The 19,361-nt window shown below is 41.7% G+C and overlaps 1 protein-coding gene across 1 annotated transcript in view; it reads left to right on the forward strand.

Moving 5' to 3' along the window:
• The window catches only part of IQCA1 (IQ motif containing with AAA domain 1), a 155,077-nt gene that overhangs the window by 132,100 nt on the left and 3,616 nt on the right, over positions 1-19,361 (forward strand). Inside the window, exons 16-18 of the mRNA XM_037913018.2 lie at positions 10,382-10,468; positions 14,556-14,733; positions 18,327-18,565. Coding sequence (XP_037768946.1) covers positions 10,382-10,468; positions 14,556-14,733; positions 18,327-18,565 — 504 coding nt within the window. The remainder of the gene's footprint in view (positions 1-10,381; positions 10,469-14,555; positions 14,734-18,326; positions 18,566-19,361) is intronic.

The raw sequence follows: 19,361 nt of genomic DNA on the forward strand, positions 1-19,361 counted from the left end.
AGACCAAGGCAAAAAAGCATTGAGTACTTCAGCTTTTTCCACATCATCTGTCACTAGGTTGCCTCAGTAAGGGTCCCACACTTTCCTGGACCACCTTCTTGTTGCTAACATACCTCTAGAAACCCTTCTTATTACCCTTCACATCCCTTGCTATCTGCAACTCCAATTGTGCTTTGGCCTTCCTGATTACACCCCTGCATGCTCAAGCAATATTTTTAAACTCCTCTCTAGTCATCTGTCCAAGTTTCTGCTTCTTGTAAGTTTCCTTTTTGTGTTTAAGCTCACCAAAGATTTCTCTGTTAAGCCAAGCTGGTCGCCTGCCATATTTGCTATTCTTTCTGCACATCGGGATGGTTTGTTCCTGCACCCACAATAAGGCTTCTTTAAAACACAGCCAGCTCTCCTGGACTCCTTTCCCCCTCATATTAGCCTCCCATGGGATCCTGCCCATCAGTTCCCTGAGGGAGTCAAAATCTGCTTTTCTGAAGTCCAGGGTCCATATTCTGCTGCTCTCCTTTCTTCCTTTTGTCAAGATCCTGAACTCGACCAACTCATGGTCAGAGCTGCCCAGGTTGCCACCCACTTGTACTTCTCCTACCAAATCTTCCCTCTTTGTGAGCAGCAGGTCAAGAGGAGCACGGCCCCTAGTTGGTTCCTCCAGCACTTGCACCAGGAAGTTGTCCCCAACATGGTCCAAAAACTTCCTGGATTGTCTGTCCACTGCTGTATTGCTCTCCCAGCAGATGTCAGGGGGATTGAAGTCCCACATGAGAACCAGAGCCTGTGATCTGGAAACTTCTGTTAGTTGTCCGAAGAAAGCCTCGTCTACCTCATCCTCCTGGCCTGGTGGTCTAAAACAGACGCCCACCACAACATCACCCTTGTTGCTCTCACCTCTGAACTTAACCCAAAGACTCTCAACAGGCTTTTCTCCAGTTTCATACTGGAACTCTAAGCAGTCATACTGCTACCTTACATACAGTGCAACTCCTCCACCTTTTCTCCCCGCCTGACCTACCTGAACAGTTTATACCCAACAATGACTGTGCTCCAGTCATGTGAGTTACCCCAGCTAGTCTCTGTTATTCCAATCACACCATAGTTCCTTGCCTGTACCAGGATTTCCAATTCTCTCTGCTTGTTTCCAAGGCTTCTTGCGTTCACGTACAGGCACCTAAGATAACTAGCCAATTGCCCTACTTTCTCAGTATGAATCAAGAGGCCTTCCCTGTTGCACCCTCCTCCTTGTGTTTCCTCCCAGTATCCCACTTCCCCACTTACCTCCAGGCTTAGGTCACCATCCCCCGGGGAACCTAGTTTAAAGCCCTCCTCACTAGCTTAGCAAGCCTGCCTGCGAAGATGCTTTTCCCTCTCTTTGTTAGGTGGATTCCATCTCTTCCTAACAATTCTTCTTCCTGGAACAACTTCCCATGGTCAAAGAATCCAAAACCCTCTCTCCAACACCACCTGCACAACCACGCATTTACCTCCACAATTCTACGGTCCCTACCTGGGCCTTTTCCTTCAACAGGGAGGATGGACGAGAACATGACTTGCACCTCAAACTCTTTATCCTCTTCCCAGAGCCACATAGTCTGCAGTGACCTGCTCAAGGTCATTCTTGGCAGTATCATTAGTGCCCTTGGGGAAAAGTAGGAAGGGGTGGCAGTCTGAGGGCTTGACTCCATCACATTGTGACACTCCATCACACAGACATTCCATCACATTGTGAATTCTAGCTCCAGGCAAGCAGCACGCTTCTCGAGTCTCCCGGTCTGGTCGGCAGATGGATGACTCCATCCCCCTTAGGAGGGAATCCCCGACCACCACCACCCATCTCCTCCTCTCCTCCTCTTGGGAATGGTGGTCGTGGAACCCTGATCCCGAGGACAATGCATCCCATGCCTTCCAGTCAGTGGGGTCTCCTTCTGATCCCTTCCCTCAGATAACTCTTCCAAACCGTTCTCCTCCATAGTATCTGTGGAGAGAGCCTGAAAATGGTTTCTTACCTCTATCTGCATTGGGGGTACATGGGTTCTCCTCTTTCTTCTTCTGGAGGTCACATACTGCCAATTTTCTTCCCGTTCTGCATTGCCCTCTCTGATTCTTCAGCATGCTGTGCCTGAAGTACCCAACGCTGACTTCTATCCAGAAAATCTTCATTTTCTCTGATGCAACACAGGGTTGATACTTGGGTCTCTAGTCCTTTAACCTTGTCTTCCAATATGGAGACCAGCTTGCACTTCGTACAGACAAAGTCGCTTCTGTCTTCTGGGAAAAAGACAAACATGGCACATCCCGTACAGGTCACAACAGCTGATCGCTCACTATCCACATTGTCTTCCTTCTAAGAGCCTCTTCAGATGTTGTATTTACTGCTCACAGAAGCGTGAAAGGCAAAAACATTCTGTGGGAACTCCCCCCAACCGAACTCCCCGGCAAACTCCCTCTGTTCACCACACACATTCACAATGCATGAGGAGGGAAGCTTATTTGTTCCCACCAAAGGTTTCTTCCTCTCTCCATGGTAGAGTAATATCTGATCACTGCACGTATATGCACAGGTAATGTATCTGATCACTGCAAGAGTATATTCACAGTATAATTCTTGACATAAAAGACTTCAGTATATGGCAGCGTACATGTGGTATTTATATCCACAGCTCTCTGAATCTCACTGTCTCACACATAAGAGTTCACCTCGTTACATTTTTCCTTGTGTGTAGATTCACAGGTCTCAATAACAGATAGTTTCAATTATAAATTTTGCATGCAACAGCAACTGTTGCCCTAGTCAGACTGGCATAGAAGGCATTTGTATTGCCAAAGATACTTCTTTATAGTTAGCCAAACAAAATAAAGATTGTGTACTTATAACTGTAAGTAAATTACAGGAAACATTGCAATAGTTATTTCTCATGTTATTATATGATCTATGTAACCATTCCTAAACCATGAGATTTACTAAATATGTATTTCTGGTGCCTTATGATGAAGGTGAAGTAACCTAGAACTCTTGATTACCAATCACTTCAACAAACAAAAAAGAGTTTTGGTAACTAAATTAAACTCTAGAGAGCATTAAATGACCATTAGGAAACTTTCTATCCATAATTGAACTGATGGCAGTTATTTCACAGGAGACACCTTAGACAAGAGAACAACGCTGGAAAAAAAATGAGACTTTAATTTGTTTCAGATGCAAAAATCCAAATCCTTTTTTCATATAATTATTTTTGGAGGGCTCTGTTGCAAGATACAAACCAGCTCTGACAAAAAAGGGACTCAAGGTACTAAAAACTGTCACTTTTAATGTAATTTAGAGGAAATGACCTAATTTACCTTAGTGGGAAAACACTGAAATTTCACTCTGTCGTTCCAGAAAAACATATGAGTGATTAATATTTAACAGCAAAATTACTGAAGGAAGCTGTGAGTGTCAAAAAATAAGCACGTGTGTTCTCACAGAGAAGTCATATAGCACAATGATCTGTTTCAGAGTATAGAGGAAGGGTCTCCATCTGATACTGAACGGAGTCTCAGCAGTGCCTGAAATGAATCTGATTCTTCATGTCAAGGGTACCAGATCCTTCTCAAAAGTGGGGAACCAGGGGTTCCGCTCCCCTGAGGCCCCACTCCTTCCCCCAAGGGCAAACCCCCACCCTTCCTGTTCCCCTGGAGATCCCGCCCCCAGTCAAGCTGGAAGCTGGAGAGGGGCTGGGGAGCCCATCTTCCCCACCCCCGGGGTAGGGGGGGGCCAAAAGCAGCTCCCTGCCTGTGTCTCAGGCTCCCCACAGCTGCCCACGCAGCTCTCCCCGACCCAGCTCCAGCTGGGGAGGGCTCAGAGCTGCAGCCCAGCCATGGTAAGAGCCGTACAGGCAGCTGTGGGGGAACCGCAGTGGACCCTCCACCTGCCCATGGTGTGGGGCACCCGCCGAGAGCAACCCCCAGCCCATGTCTCCGCCCCCCAGACTCCCTTCCCAGGGCAGGTGGAGGATCCACAGCTGCCCCCGCAGCTCTTACCATGACTGGGCTGCGGCTTTGAGGCCCTCCCCCGCAGCTGGAGCCGGGTCGGGGATAGAGCCGCCTGGGCAGCTGTGGTGAGCCGGTGTGGAGTCACAGACCTGCCACCTGCCCTGGGCCGAGCGGGGAGGCCGGGGGTGGGGACATGGGCCGGGGGTTACTCTCAGCCCCCCCGCACCACGGGCAGGTGGAGGGTCTACGTGTGCGGCTCCCACAACTGCCCATGTTCCCCTCCCCGGCCGGGCTCCACGCTGGCCTGGCTGGGGCCTCAGGGGAAGAGGATGGAAAGGAGCCAGGGTCTGCCCCAGCAAAAAGTGGACATGCCATGTCCCGCTGCCCCCCACCACCAACGGTTCTGGCGCAGCTGCTTCACATAGAAACCAACATACATGGGGAGTATTTTGCATATAACCATTTTCCATACATTGTGCCTGACTTATGTCAGTGGAACTCTGCCCGTTTATGCCAGCTGAGCTGGGCCTCAGTTGTTTCTACTGATGCTGTTTAAATACATGAGCAGCGCTTCAGCAAACTGTACCTTATACAAAGTTTTCCGTGGGAGAAATAAGAGTCTGATTTATCTGACAAAATAAAAGGTTAGTGGAGGCCGCCTAGAAATGGTAGCAACAAATCCAGAGAAGAGCAAGGGAAAAAGCTATAAGACATAACTCTCTCAGGCATGGAGGTATAAAAATGTAGGTAGTTTGTAAGCCACAACTCTGAGGCAAAAAATATAACTGGCAAGGCAACAACACTGAAGAGGGCAGCAATCAGATTAATCACAAGTACAGACACACCTCACCTAACATCTTTCCCAGGGCAGCAGCACACGGAAAAGGCATCATACAAGGAGCCACTGATGGGAAAGGGCTACTGGTACAGTACTGATCAGACTAAAGGGTTGGAAAAGTGGCCAGGAGGAAATACAGGCTGTATGTGTGTGTACACAAGCAATTTAGCTCAGACACAAAGCCAGATAGACTGAAGAGTGGACACAATAGTGCTCCTTCTGTTGAAACATACTGCATTCTATTTCAAACAGCATCAGTGTTGGAAGATTGAGTAACAAGGATATTGGTTATGAAATTTACCAAAGCCGAAGGCAAAGATAAATCAGTCCTTTCAGAACATTTGTGTTGTGTCTGTCTGAAATCGGAAAAAGATCAATAAGAAGTTACCCTAAAATGTTGGTAAAAAGCAAATTTTGTTAAACATTTCGCTGCTGTGAAATATTTCCCTGCTCTGATTGAAATACTGATCAGACTTCTATTCTAACAGTCAGAAGGTGTACTCTCTTATGCATGGTGCAATGAAGCCTGCCTAAAAGGAAAACCTGTGAGAAGGTTATATTCATGAAAGGGTGATTATTGCCAAATATCCAATGCAATAAATGTATAATATCATTTCAAAGGAAGGGATCAGATTTATCTTGTTTTATCTCCTAAAGTTAAAATGTAATAAAAGTCAATCTGTTAGAGGATTTTATTATTATACTGTCTCTATAGCAAGCCAAAATATATTATCTGTAAAACCAATATCTGTTAAAGGAACTCAGTTTTATGTTTTCCACATTCTTACTGACGTCTTGTTCTACTTGTTACTTGTTCTAGTCAACCTCACACATTTGGAGCAAATATTTATTTATGATTTTCATCAGTTTGATCTCACAAGTGCTTTATCTAGGCTTGTGCTGTCAATATAGCAACTGTAGAAAATACAGTGATCAGGGGCTGGACTGAGCTGATTTTCATTGAACCATCAATTTCTGCAGAAACTTAACTTTATTTTTTCATTTTAAATTAAGGCTGGAATCTTTGAGCTTGGAGGAGCTGTGCATACTCAGCAACTCTGAAAATCAGGCCGTTTATTTGGGTGCCCATGTGTGGCATTAAGTGCTTATTGGCACCCAAGTTTGAAAATTTTAGCATAAGTTTCTTACAGTTGCAGTTATAGCGTTCCTTCCAAAGCAGTCTGGAGACTAACTGAAATAATAGCTCTAAGACAAAATGTTGACAACAGAACCATGGAGCAGCAGAACCACGGTGGTTATCACCCATTATACCTAACAAAATCCACTTAGTAGTTACTTTCTGTTCTGCTTTAATTCAGAAATGCAGGGTAACCTAGTCCTGACTGGGCACATGCAAGAGAATTTGCCATGAAAAACACAAAGTCAGATCAGCACATGCAGATTGTATGCATTTTTGATTAATGGAGATGGACAGAAGGAGCAAGAGTTACAGCAAAAGAACATTTTTGTCATAAATGTACATCAGATTAGTAGCTGAAACTACAGTGAAGATCAGTTTTTATCAAATGTTGCTAACTTAATGCAGTATTAGAAGGGTTAAGGAGCCATCTGCTGGTGACTTCAACAAATTGTTGAATGCAGCAATGCTAATAAAATTTCAATTATAAATTAATTATGTACAGTGCATTTAATTATCCATGGATTCAAACTACCCATGGATAATTCAAATAAAGCACTTTCAGGGGAACATACAGTCTGCTCTGTATCTGCCAACAATTTAAATTAGATACCAATGGATTATGGGTGTCTGATTTTTTTTTTTTAATTAGGACAAAAGCAGTGTGTTGGATCATGTCATATTAGCATATATGTGGAATTCTGCTGCTCCATGCTATGCTCCTCTGTTCTTTCACAGTTCATTGCTGTGAATTAGAAAGCAGAGATCATTGAAGTATCTGCTTTATTCAAGAGATGGTAGAAACTAGGTTCACTCTCTACATTGTTTTCAGTTAGCTTCAACAATGGGGAAATATAGCAAAGAAAAGACGAACAGGGGTGCCAAAAGAAAGAAAAAGGGTAAATGTTATTTAGAATAAAAGTGGGCCCATAGCCTAGTTAGCAGTGCAAAGTGCTGCAACAGGTACAGGTCCCAAATTAAGCATCGGAGCCATCTGAGGAAGGAAGACAAGTGCCTCAGACCTCTCTAACGACCCCACTGCTGAAACAATATTGAGGAGATGGGGATCCGGAGGCAGCCTTCTTTGCTAGAGGAAAAGGCCATAGTGGGATCCCAGAGAATACCCGCAAAAGAACAGGGTGTTGTGTACAACTTAAGTGAGTGTGTCCATACACAACATACCATGTTTAGCAGGGGATGTTCAGAAGAACTCGGCATTAGCCTAACCCTGTTCCCATTGATGTAAATGGGAGTTCACTATTGACTTCAAAGGAAACAGAGTTATACCACGGCCTGGTGCTCTTGGAAATCCCCACCCTTGTTCTCCACATGAACTGCAGAGCATTATCCACTATGTCGGGTAAAAGATATGGAACATGTTTTCCCCGTAACCTTTCCCTGGGCATCAGAAAGACTGAACTATCAGCTTAGTACAACCGATTTACCTTGGAAAGCAAAAACACCCATAAGGAACTAGTCCCCCTTCAATGTTCACATGCAGTTCCTCTTCGCATTAATGTTAGCAATTAGTGTAAGTATTAAGGGAGAAGTGACCCATCGCAGCATGTGATTGAACAACTAATGGGAGACACATAAATATAGCAACAGCAGCACAGACCCCTAAATGAAAGAAGTATGGAAAACCCCTTGTATATCAGGCAACAAAATCTAATCTGTAGGGTGGGCTGATGTGTATGTGCATATCCTATAATTAGACTAAATTAATAGAAGATTAAACTGTAGCAATTAGCCCCAGTTCTGAGTAGGGGACCGGGAGGTAACCCTCCACTCCAGGGAAAGCACAATCCCTCCGCAAACTCCCATTCACTGTGGTCTCCCTGGCTTTATACTCAAGGGTGTATGGAAAGAGCAGTCCATGAGCTCCCTCTGTGCTTCGGAGCACAAGCTAGCCCTGAGGGGACCATAAAGTGCTAGATGACAAAAGGTTTGTTAGTTGTGTAGAGCTTGCTGAGGATTTGGGGATCTCTCGATAAAAGGTGCTTTATCATACAACCATAGGGTTAGAAGGGACCACAAAGGCCATCTAGTCTAACCCTCCAAGCAATATATGCAAGCAAGCAGAGTTCCCGCACTTCTCTGAATAGATTATATACATATACTGTATGAACCCTTTAAGGAGCTTTGACTTTCTCGGTAACTTAACAATTTAGACTCCAGCCTAAGTTTTCTTCCCCAAGCTTGGCCAAACATAAGGTTTTTCAATGTATGACCTCTGTCCCAGGCCTTCATTCCCTCGCCTCCTGAGAAAGAGAACCCAACCCCTCTTATACCCTGATTGGAGCTAACAGAATCTACCTGTTAGTATGACTCAGCAATAGTTACATTGGAGGTCTCAAATACCTGATAACAAGATGACTCAGCGGAAGAGCCCTGCATCCCCAAATCTGCCATTCAGCTCCAATACAATAAAGATAAAAGTCTGCCATTCTGCTACAAAATAATAAAGACCAAATTTTCAAGAGTGCCTTCTAAATTTATCCCAGCAATGTGTGTGCAAGTTTCGAGGTGCCTAAAATATAACTGTGAAAATGTAGAAACCAGATTATTTGAAATTTAAGACCACGTGGCCTTATTGTTGCATAATTTTATACCTTTAGCCATTAATCCAGGTTATTTACTCCATGTGCTCTTTGATCACTCTTCACACTTCATCTCTCTAATTATACATACGGGTAAATAGAGATGCAGATATCTGCCTATCTGCACACATGCAATTTTGGCAGAGTTCACATATAGTCATTTATCATCCAGTCTCTTTATTTTAAATAAATCTTCAGTATTATAACTCAACGTTTTTGCTCATGCCTTCCAAAATTAGTGAAGATTTTCATTTCCTCAGGTAAAACAGTTCTAGTCAAGTAACAAACTGAGGGATACCACTTGACATTTTCCAGAATTGATGGATTATTTCCACTGAAGTATGGCATGTCTAAAATTGCATCACTTCCTCTTGGAACCATCAACAGTGAGAAAGGGCAAGCATACATTTAGAAATCCACTTAAAATGACTACTTTCTACTGTTTTTTTTGTGTAGTGCGGCTGGAATGCCTAAACCCAAGCTAAGAGTACTTTCAAAAGAATGTTTATTTCTAGGGCTGGCCGGAAAACAATTCCATATCAGAAAAAAAAATTTTCAAGGTTTTGAAAATTGTTTTTGTTCCAGTGCGGAGTGAAAATGAGACCTTTCAAATTTTTACATGGAAAAAAAAAAAGTCATACTTTATAGCCTGATCGTTAGGGCAATCACTTGGGATGTGGAAAATCCCTCGTTCAAATCCCTGCTCTGTCTACTTTGGAAAGGGACTTGAACCTGGGTCTCCCACATCCTAAGTGAGTGTACATGGGCTGTAAATCCTGGAATGGTCATTAATCATACATTAGCACGATGCGTACAAGCTTCTGATATTTACATCCCCCTTTCCAGTCGCAACAGCTTCACCTGAAGAAGTGGAATGGAACAAGAGCATGGCAGAAAAACTAATCCTAGTTACAATTTACAGCCAGCACTTCCGTCACGGAGCAATCTAACAGAGCTCAGACAGCAACAACTGCAATGTGATTAATACTTGGCAGCAGAATTCCTAAACCACTAGGGTTACTATAGCAATAGGAAGTGCAGTTGTGAAAAAGCCTGCAGCATTGCTGCCATCCTGCTGTGAGCCAGAGGTATAGTCCATCTAAGTTTTGATGTAGAAAGCACATTAATATGTGCACCAAAACTTAATATATTGTCTTAGTTCTTAGCTAAGCTGCTAATTGTGCAATGCCTTCTGAATGCTGACATTTCACATCAGCCTATTTTGCTTAATTACATCGTGTAATGCTGCAGTACAGACCTCTTGTTCACAAATAAAATATATAGCATGTCACGACAATGTACTAGGAGTTTGGTATCGAATTTAAACCAGAAGATTGTAGCAATTACTGTGAGATAAACATATGGGCCAAAATTTTCAAGCCACATCTCAGTACATTACATTAGATTCCTAAATAAAAGAGGCATGATTTGCCAAAAAGTGCTCAGCAATAAAGCCAATGGCAGCTACAAGCACTCAGCCCTTCTGGGGGAAGAAAACAGTCTTCTTTGATCCCTAAATGTGGATGTAGAGTCAGAGTTCATCTATGACTAAAGATCATCTCCTCTGACCTCCTGCACATCACAGGCCACTCTACCCCACCAGTTATCCCTGGATTAGACAAAAGCAGTACAGCCCTTGGGAGACTAAACTACTGTGTGCCACAGGCAGAGACTAGGAGGGACCAAGGTGCACCAATGTCCAAGGCTCCTGCAAATGGCAGGGAATTGATTTGGTGAGATATAGCCACTATAATAGTAAACGCAGGCAGGGCAGATTTGAAATTTTAGCCATTTTAATTAACTTCATATATTTCCTCTCATTTCTCCTAGGTGGCTAAGCAGCTGCAGCCTTCAGTCATTTGGATTGGAGACACAGAAAAAACATTCTACAAAAGAGTGCCGAAATCTGAAAAAGAGGTGAAGGGCTCCTGTTTGATTTCTAAACCTATAATAATTTCACATACCGTAGTAGACCTGACCCAAAGGAACAGGGGCATTTCTCAGCTTAACATGTACCACTACGACCAGACCTGCCAATGCTCACTTTATAATAGCTTGCCTCACTTTCACTTTTTAAAAGAAAGTCTCATGACCTCTCACAAGCTCTTGAAGAAATCACCTAAACTGGCCTTATTTAAAAGTAATTTGCCCAGTGCTCATGAGTGCTGATGGCACAGCAAGAGAAATAACAATGAAAGAAAAACGGAAGACCTAAAAAATACAAAGGAAGAAACTAAGACTGAAGACGAGCTTAAATTATTCAGCTTTATTTATCAATAATAAAGGAACAAGGATAAATCTGCACTGTAAAAACCAAGAGTATAGGTCAAACAGTTAAGTTTACAGGTTTTTATTTACCTCCTGGAATTCCTATTTTAATTACTTTCTTTCCTTCCCATAACCAGCAATTTCCCACTAGTAAAGAACAGTAAAAACATGCAGAAACACACTGCATTTCATATAAAGCAACTTGTACAACAGCAAACAGGGTCACATGGGAAATACTCATTCAATTCACAAAGCTTTCAGGACTTTAGCCACAATTGATTCTTTTGATTCTATGTCAGACTGAACCATTTTTAATTTTTTTTTAAAAGGCAGTTTGTATTTTTTGTCTGGACACAAATGCAATATTTTTAAGATACTGACGACATACTGTCTTAAATTAGCCTGTCATTTCACAAGCTGTTTAGAGTACTTATTTTATGACTTATGTATGTGGTGATTGATGCCCTCTGGTGGCTGACGTACCATACTGAAAGCAAATAATTCCCTAATTCTCAAATCTTGGTTGCAACTGCTATTGTAACGAAGATTGTGGGACAAATATTGCCTTGAGTGTTCATAGCCTTTGTCTACTGGCTTCATTAGCAGCAGTCTGTGTGCATCTGAGGACAGAATTTTGCTCTGATATAACTTCCAAAATGCAATGCTAGGGACAGTCATATAAATTGCACTCCGATCTGTTCACATTTAGTAGAAATTCACATATTTCCTTGATGAAAATAGATGGGCTCCATGGCTGAACTCACTTGTCTCTAGTCTCACTGTTACACAAATAGCACAAGCTGTTCTGAACCAGCTAAAGGAGTCTGTATTCCTCTGATTAGCATTAACAAGCAGTCTGAGCAGGCCTCAATAAGAGAACCCCCAACAGTAATGGCAGCATAGGGAAAGAGGAATCAAGGAAAATAGGTAACAGAAAGCAGAAAGGTAGCTGGAGATGGTAAGCTAAATTCTGCCTTTGGATACATACACAGTCACTGAGAGCCAATTGTACACCTCCCCAGGCAATGATTTTGGCACAATGACTTAGATTGTGATAATAGAAAACCTTATATTTTGTGGAAGGCCCATTATAAAACTGGCCTCCATTGCCCTCCTCTTTTCAGGTCAGCCCTTTCCTGCCTTTTCAGAATTGACAGCCAGATAGTCAAGTATTAAATCTGTCACGGTAACCCAGTTGCTGGTGGTGCAAGCAATAGTCACTATCTTTCTTCAGGAACCTGGGGCACCTTCACAATACCCCCCACTTTCTCCAATCCAGATTTGGAAGACAGCTGAAACCCTGGGTCCCCTGCTCAATGGCCTTTCTTGCTACAGACATTTTTCTTTCAAAGTGAATGGGAGTATTATTAGCTTTCAGGATATATCCCTACAATACAATGGTCGTATATTATTTTCAAATATACAACAGGAGCTGTAGACACACTAATGCCAAAATGGCTTTCTAGGCTCCACACTGGAGTGGATGCGAATGGAGGCACTGTTGGGGGGTGGGAGGTTGGCACTAGTACAGTCATTTAGATTTTAAAATCAAGATTCCTACATCTTGACAACATAAGCTCTCACTGTAACTGACTCTAGATCTGTGGAAATACAGAAAGCTACTACCTCTACCAAAAAATGGATTGCTCAGAATGTAATGGCTGAATTAGGACTTAGCACAAAGACTAGGGGAAAGAGCAGAGGAGAATTTTTATTTTTGTTAATTATCTGACAGTTCCTGTTGCCAAGATACCCTTTCCAGTAGAAGGGATGTATTAGTGGCCTATAAACTAGGATCTCTAATCAGCAGCAATAGTTTAACCTGTACCATTCATTTCAGCGCAGTGCTAATTTTGGAGCCTAATTAGTGCCATTTAATAATGATAATTCTCTCAAATAACAGTTTTCATTTTCAAAACACTTTACTCACATTAAGGACTCCTTCCAACATCCTTATAAAATAGGCAAGTAAAAATCCAAATGTCTCCCTAAATATTGGGCAGTTGTGCTGCCAGTATGAACTGGCTACAAACCCTTTTTAACACAACTGTGTGTGGCCAGTCCTCACCGGTAGCGCAAACTTTTATTTTAAAAAGTGCTTTCAGTGATACTCTGTACGCTAGTACGAACAGGGCCAGAGAAGTGAAATCTCTCACCAAAGGCTACCTAACTAACCAGTGGCAAAGCTGGGGTAAAGCACTCAGGAGGCTGGTGTTTGAAGTCCTTATTTCAGACCACTAAACTGTGTTGCCCACTAACACGTCAGTTCTAATATTATTAAGCAATTGGCAATCTAGTAACTAGACTCTCAGTGTGACTTTGAAGAATGATTTAGAAAAAGAGAGAATATATATATATATTTTATCTAACTAAACTGGAAGAAAATGATATTTCCTCTTCCCCTTGATTGTTCAGAGTTTTCTTTCATTTCTAATTTCTCCTTCTTTGTACTCTTTAATCCAAAGAATAAGCACTTCCCTCCTTTCAGCAACTGCTGGTACAAGCAGATGAAAAACTTTGCCTGGCAAGGGCATTCACAGAGCAGGATATAGTCCATCCTTGAAACTCAGATACCTCAGAGTACATAGTTTCCTCCATATTTGCACTATGGAAGGCTGGGTCCAGAGCTAAGTTAAGATCTCCCATGTTGCAGCCTGACATACAGTAAAAACAATAAGACAAAGTAAAATGTTCAAAAGACCAAAAAGTGACTTGGGAGCCTAAGACCCATTGACTTTCAATAGATTTAGGCTCCTAATGCCAGAGGCTATATTTTTATAGGTATTTAGGCACCAACTTCAAAAGTATCTAAGCACCAAACTCCCACTGACCTCAATAGGTGTTAGGCACCAAAGTGCTTTTGAAAATCCCTTTGGGTGCTTAAATACCTTTAAATATTGGGCTCCAAGTGTCTTTTGAAAATAGAACTTAGGCTCTCAAATCACTTAGGCCCTTTTAAAATTTTTACCCCAATCCATTGCTTTGCAGAGCTGATTATTTTTTATCTACATGCATCAGTTTATTTGAATTTTAAAGATACAATAAGACCACAGCAACATATAACCTCTGCAGGGCCCTGCTAACTAGTGATATAATATCTATGATGAAATATGACTGCAAACTATTGCAAATAAATAAGTACTAAGTTTTCACAGCCAAGTGTTTAAGTTTATGCACTTGGAGCTTTGCTAAGCAAAAACCATGGCAGAATGTGAGGAACCCACTTATCTCATTGAAAACACAGCTGCTTGTTTGTAAATCTAGATCTCCAAGATACAAGAGCAAACATTACAAATCCCAGCAGTTTTCTTGGTATTGAAGTTAACCAAGTACACTGATATTATCCAGCTGATATTAAGATATTTAAAAAGAAAAAAAAAAAAAAGCTAGCTTCCTCCTTCCTGCTTTTGCATTAGTCAGTGCCTTCAGATGAAACAGGGAAACACAGGAATTCAAAAAAAAAATCACAAATTGGTAATAGAAATTAAGTGCTGACTCAACCTGCAATAGTTAGACTTGACCCAGAAGGCAAAAGCTTAACTGAGTCCCACTTATGCTGAGTATCTCTTCTCTTTACACTAAGTGTAAATGTAAGTGTACCTCTGACAACAGAGAGCCATAAAGCTTTATATACAGCATTCAGAAGGTGTTATTTTAGGAGTTATTTCACCTGCCTAACTCTAAAGGATGGGTGCTAACATTTCACTTTTTTCCATATATATATCTGCTCCTGAAGATGGAACCTAAACGTCTGAAAAAGAATCTCCCCAAAATCCTGAAGAGTTTGAAAGCAGAGGACAGAGTCCTGGTTGTGGGGACTACCAAACGTCCCTTTGATGCTGACCTCCGACCTTTCTGCAAAGTGTACAAAAAAATCATTCTGATTCCCAGGCCAGACTATGCTTCAAGATTTGGCAAGTATATTAAATCACCATGGCAGAACGAGATCAGCTGTTTATATGAAAACATGCTAAAAAAAGAACATGCCACAGGAGGGATCCCTTTATCTGGCTTTTGTCAAAACACAATTTAACCTGAACTCACACACTGTGTGCACCTAGGCACCTGAAATTTTCAGTTAACATTATGGTATAAGACAAGTTAAAACAAAATCAGTCTCATAAAAATGAAGAAAAAAGTTTTATTCTCCTGTGGCTGTACTTCACGTTATGTATTTAGGGTTGAGATACATTGAATCTGGACTTGGACTATTATTTCTGGCTCTATAAATGACCAGAACCCATCTGGGTGCTCATTTTGATTTTTAACCCAACTTTTTACAGGAAGTAGAGTCTGAACGGCTATTATTTCTAACTGGGTTCCACATTTTAAAGAACATAATTTAGGTTCTATTCATAAACTGTTTCATTTTTGGAATATTGTGTTTTATCACTATCAAAAATCCTTTGTTTAGGTTTATAGATCAAGTTTAAGATTCGAAGGCAAACTTGGCAGATGCCAGAAAAGTCACAATTAAGATTTAAGCCCTCCATACTTCTCTGCAGCCCCAACTCTTCCCGTTGCCACACAGACACCCAAAACAAAGTATTATCTTTAACAGTGAATTTCCTGGAGTTTTGGTTCCTTGAAATCTTAAAGTTGCTTGTTATTTACCTATTCATTGCCATACATTGTGGCTATCAATTCTGTGGGCACTCAAACAGTTTAAAACCACAAACCAGAATCAAACAGACATTTTTAAGACATTTTAAAAGACTTGCCCAACTCCACAGCAATCTGCTCCCCATCATTCACTCCTGAGTCCCACTAGCTATTGGTAAGATCATCTCTCTTCCTTTGATATCTTGGCACAGCTGTGAGCAGCTGAGCCACGTAAGTCGATAGGTGCCTGATCGAACTGGGAACGGACTGGTAGCAGAGCATTCTCAATTATGTGTTTTCATCTTTTGAAATCACTTCCCCATGGTTCAGAAGAGCCCAGACTTAGTGACTTTCAAAACTGCGAAGGCTATTTAAGTTAATTTAGGTCAATTTGGGTTGAATTACAGACCCCAGGGAACTTAATAGGCCAATCAGTTCCCCTTCGCATTCCTGAAAAAGTCTGGAATGAGGTGCTGTGGTGAACCAGAGGTCTAAAATTAAGGATCTTTCATCATACTCCTCACTGAGGATATCCTGCCACCAATCCTCTCCTATCTGAGCCAGGGGCTGTTAGCATAAGCACCTCAGCTGCTCACAATTGCTAAAACAACAGACTTTCTTCATACTATTTTATCACTTGTGGTTGAAGTCCCAGGCAGAATTAAAACAGAATTAAAACGAACGACTTAAGTCCCAGCTGTACAACAATTAGTCATTTTGGGGCACTTATTTACAACGTGATTGTGCCCCAAGCAAAGTACACAGGATTGCATCATACATTCACCATATTACCAACTCATACGACAGCTCTGGGAAGTCCAGCATTGTATCACCATTCAGGAGCTTGCTCACTGCAGTTTGGTGCAAGAAACAGCAAATTTTTAACTGTGTTAAGGGGCTACTCTGTTGCAACTCTGTCCCACATGCCATCATTTCCATAGTGCAGATAGAACACTAGCCTGTAGACAGAACCAAACTGTATAACAACAGTAGGATATGCATGCTGCAGCCCTGACAAGTTAATAACAGATAAGGCTCTTCTTAAATTAGGGGAGTGAGACATGACTAGGATGTGGAGAAGAGAGATGGAAGAAAGTGAGTTTGAATAGTTCAGATCAGCCGCTGGGGGCTTAACCGCCATTTTATGGGTTTTACTCATCATTAATTTAGAATCCAAAGGAGATTAAAGGGATTTAATCCTTAATCTGAGCATGCAAAGAAAAGTCACCACTGTCTAAATTTTAAGGTGCATAAAATTTGGGCCTTAATCATTTGACACTGCCCCTTTAAAATCATCACACATTTTCACCAAACAGTAAGTTTATTCTTGAGATCATACTGACAAACAGTAGAAAATCTTGCAACATGCGAGAGCACTTTCTTGGTGCCAAGCACCCTTAACTCCCCATTAACTCCTTCACATTAGGAACTCAGCACCTATCATGGCCAGTCCCCCAGTTTGAGAGTCAAATCGAATTCTTATAGCTGATTTCTAACAGCCTTAAAACACCAGACATTGATAATTACAGCTGCCCAAATTGCACACGTAGCCTGTAACCCTTCTACTTTTCTACAGCACAAGATCTTTCATTTATACCCAGTATGGGTACAGCAAACACACAATGGCAGTCATTGCACCTGGAGATCTGATATTAGTCATGATGTGCATCAGTTTCTCTTCTTATCCACGATCCTCGACTGCAGAGGAAGCTACGCTGCACAACACAGGGAAACACAAAATAAATGTTCACCGCTGCATGTATCAATTTCCCTATTATGAATCAGTGATTCAGCCAATAGTTATTGAGACTAGGTATAAATCAAGTTGAAGAACACTGTTTTCTAGAATGAAAAACGAAGTCAGTGGTTATGAGTAAAAGTCCATAATATCTACATTACAGTAGAAAGAAAGGTGAAGCAGTTTTTCTCTTACACAAAGACTATTACTGGATGCTGCAACAGTCTCATAATTGTAACTCTCCCCATGCATATTATTATGCCATATACTGTGTCTTCAAACACAGATCACTCATGTGGCACAAACTGCACTACCATGCTACACTACTACAATTTCAATCCTCTAGATGCAATTTGTCTAAGTCACTATTTTCACTTGTTTTACTTTTCAGACAAAGAAAATATTTTTAAAAAGACTTTCTAGGGAGACATGTTTAAGAATCTGTGGAATCTGTGGTAGTATAAAGATTGTAATCAGCATGACTTTGGGATCTATGCGTTCCCATACAAAGGGTGAAGGATGTTAGTCTTATTTATTAAGATTTTTTGGGGGCACCCACAAAGCACTAGGCACTTTCTAAATATGAAAAATGTGGTCCCTGTCCTCCAGAGTTTGCAAGCTAAAAGACAAAGGCATGAGATTAATGCACCGTAGTATTTGCAGACATAGCCCTACACCTGCAAAGACATACACCTATCATTTTGAACGTGTGCCCAAGTCTTTGGAGGATCAGGGTCTTAGACACCTAAAACATAGTAGTGAGCCCTTGTACCTCTCATTGACTGTGGTGGAAGCTGCCTGCTCAGCACCTATTAAATCATGCCATGGATGTAAGTGTCTAATTTTAGGCACCCTGGTTTAAAAATCTGGCCAAATTACGTGTATGCATATATACAGACACACATGGATATATACAGAGTAGATTAAAATATGCTTAGTTTAATTGTGTATTTCCCCCATATGTACAAGGTGCAAATGTAAATATCTATATATATATAAAATCAAATCTTTTTGGTTTGCTGATTGTACTGATGTCCTATATTTTCATTTTCCTTCTCAGAAAGAACTTTAGGTTCAAAGCAATTAGCCAAGTCACTCAGATTGCTTTTCCGTCTCCTTAATACATGTTTTCGGGTTTCTCTTCCCTCTTCTGTTGGTGATAAACAGTCTTATGGAAACACATCATCCTGCAGAATGGAGGGGCTGTCACCAAATCTTTGAACATAAGTTGCCTAGCAAAGGTTTCCGATGGTTTCACCCAGGGACACATCGTTTGTGCAGTGCAAACTGTCCTCAGTGAACGACGCCTCAGGCAGATGACTAACAAGCCGCTGACAGCTGCTGAGTTCCTGAGTTCCCTGGCCAGGCAGGACCCAGTGTACAAAGAGGAAGAAGAAACGTACCAGGTGATATTAACATCTGTGTAAACAATGTCCCTTTCACTCTCCCTTTCAGTGTTCTCACCCATCTCCCACATGTGTGTCCTCTAACTACAACCAAAACATGACCTGCTACAGACTAGCTGTAGTAAGCTGCATCTTTTAGAAGGTATCTGCACCTGAATGGGATTGGTGCCGAGTGTCTCACTGGGTTAGGTCTACTGTGTCTACTAATTGCTCATGCTGTCCCCTCCACTGTTACAAGAGGCTCAGTCCTACCATGTACTGAGCAAAGCTGAAGTCAATGGATGTTGAGAGTACCTGGCACCGTCCCAGACTGCGCCCTTACACTGCAGCCAATAGCAGCGTGTAAGTGCCCCTCTCTGCCTCTCACTTATCCTATGTACACACAATAAAATACTATGTAGGCTGGAAAGGGGAACTTTTAACAGCTATCAGTGCTGCACTCTGGTTTTCTTTCTTTACTTCTCCAGCAACGAGCAGTATGGAATTTCCAGCAACTTCAACACATAAAAATGACTCTAACTACACTGATCACCAATCACCCGAGTCTAAACCAAGCCACTGGTTGGCTGGATTGCTCTCATGAGACATTTACATCTCTCTCTCTAACTTCTAATCTCATTTTGGTGCACACACTCCCCGAGTCAGTTGAACAGTCTCCAGTTTCTATTCAGAAACATTTGACTCTATGAATATGGTCAGTACTTCAATACTTGAATTTGGCATTTTAGTCTTTTTGCTCACCCTTACAATCTGTCTAGTATCTTGCCTCGAGGTGTGATCAGTGTTGTACCATAGC

This window comes from Chelonia mydas, chromosome 11 (assembly GCF_015237465.2).
Source record: "Chelonia mydas isolate rCheMyd1 chromosome 11, rCheMyd1.pri.v2, whole genome shotgun sequence".
In the NCBI taxonomy this organism is placed as follows: domain Eukaryota; kingdom Metazoa; phylum Chordata; order Testudines; family Cheloniidae; genus Chelonia; species Chelonia mydas.